The sequence below is a fragment of the Leishmania braziliensis genome, chromosome 35, assembly GCF_000002845.2.
Source record: "Leishmania braziliensis MHOM/BR/75/M2904 complete genome, chromosome 35".
Classification (NCBI taxonomy): domain Eukaryota; phylum Euglenozoa; class Kinetoplastea; order Trypanosomatida; family Trypanosomatidae; genus Leishmania; species Leishmania braziliensis.
Window position 1 is genome coordinate 2,009,010 of NC_009326.2, and position 1,573 is coordinate 2,010,582.

A 1,573-nucleotide genomic window follows, 5' to 3' on the forward strand; every position below is an offset into this window, starting at 1 on the left:
AGCCCGCGGCCCTGTTTGGCAATGCGGGCCTCATGCCGGAGAACGCGCCGAACACACCCTCACGACCCAGGGCGGCAGAGCAAGCGCACCGGACACGGCGTGGCGTCGGGACATCGGGGCGGTCAGCTGGCGCACAAACCGCACAGCGGATAGCAAGCATAAGTTTCCCACTTCTGATATCACTCCGGTTCTTAGAAGCCTACAACCCCCACCTTCCCGAGGGTGTTTTGCAGCCGGAAAGGGGCAAATTGGGGCCATTTCGGTGAAGCACTAAAAGCCGTGAGGCCGTTGGGAAAAGCCACTCTGGACGAGCCCAAAGCATCGCCAAGCTCTGCCCCGCAGCGCGCTGTCAAGCGCAGTTGCCCACATGGCTTCCGAACTCGTGGGGTTGCGCAGTGGCCTGCCGAAACGGACGCTGCCGACGAGCAAGCCGTAAACGCACAATCAGCTTGCCACGCCAACCCGAACAACCACACCTTTCGCACACACCAATTACGCAAGCATGAGGGGAATCACATAAGGAAAGCCCTCAAGGACACCTGGCGCTGACGGATGTCAAAGGCCGATCCCGGCCACCCCGCTCCATGGCCGGTGCTGCGAACGGTGCGCGTTCCAAAAACTTCCCCCCGTCCATCAGGCGCCTTCAACCGCTGATAGTCGCCCTGAATATACTATTGGTTGCAAGCACCGCCTGCTTGCGCAAGCCCTATTCCACCACCCCGCCAATCCCCTGCCCCTGACATTTTCATCCCCACCACACACTATTTTTCCCTTTCCAAGCCATGATTTCCCTTGGACCAACGCCTTCCCTCATTCCAGAGGCGCCAACACCCCAGACCACCCATCATCCCCCTTTCCGCCCGGCCTGCCGACGCACAAGGGCCACCGACTTCACCACCCCCTTACCTTTTCCCCGCCGAAGATGCGCCAAGCACGCACGCTCGCTCTTTTCTCTCCTTCCCGCCGGGGTGTGGCGTGACGGTGATTTGGATGAAGACAAACGGGCAAAAGGGAACAGACCGCCAACCCCCGGGTAAAGAGCTCTAGGCAGCCCCGGCTCGTCCCTAAGTCGGGATGGGTGGCATCCCAAAGGAGGCGCGGCACCACCTTCCCATAAGGCCAAAGCGCGCCTTTTAACTCCCATTAACTGGATGCGGATCGCCCACCTTTTTTCCCAACAGCGGAAGAACGCGCAGATTTCACTTCCACCAAAACCTTGCAAACCACCAAAGCAAACTTCGTCGTACCGGCCAATTAGTCCCACCTCTTTCGTCTCCAAACTTATGCGGCACATGGCGTTAGCGTGCATATTTCATGCGCGGCAGCCCCATCTATGCCAACATGTGCATGGGCGTGGCTGCGCCACGAAAATGGTGCTTTCCAGGATCACGGACACGGTCGAGATGCATAGAAATATCCATTGCCACGTGATGATCGGCAAGCGCCCGGGCAGGGAGCAGCAGGCAACCCACCGAGCAATGCGGATGCTGATGATCCTGGTGGATTTTAGCGAAGCCTTCAACAGTGTGGTGCCCCCGATCCCCGCGAAGATACCACAGAGTTTCCCCGGCAC

General features: G+C 59.2%; 1 pseudogene across 1 annotated transcript; it reads left to right on the forward strand.

Moving 5' to 3' along the window:
* On the forward strand, positions 1-153 carry LBRM_34_5351 (annotated as a pseudogene). The gene has a single exon. A coding segment is annotated over exon 1 (153 nt).
* Positions 154-1,573: the final 1,420 nt, after the last annotated feature.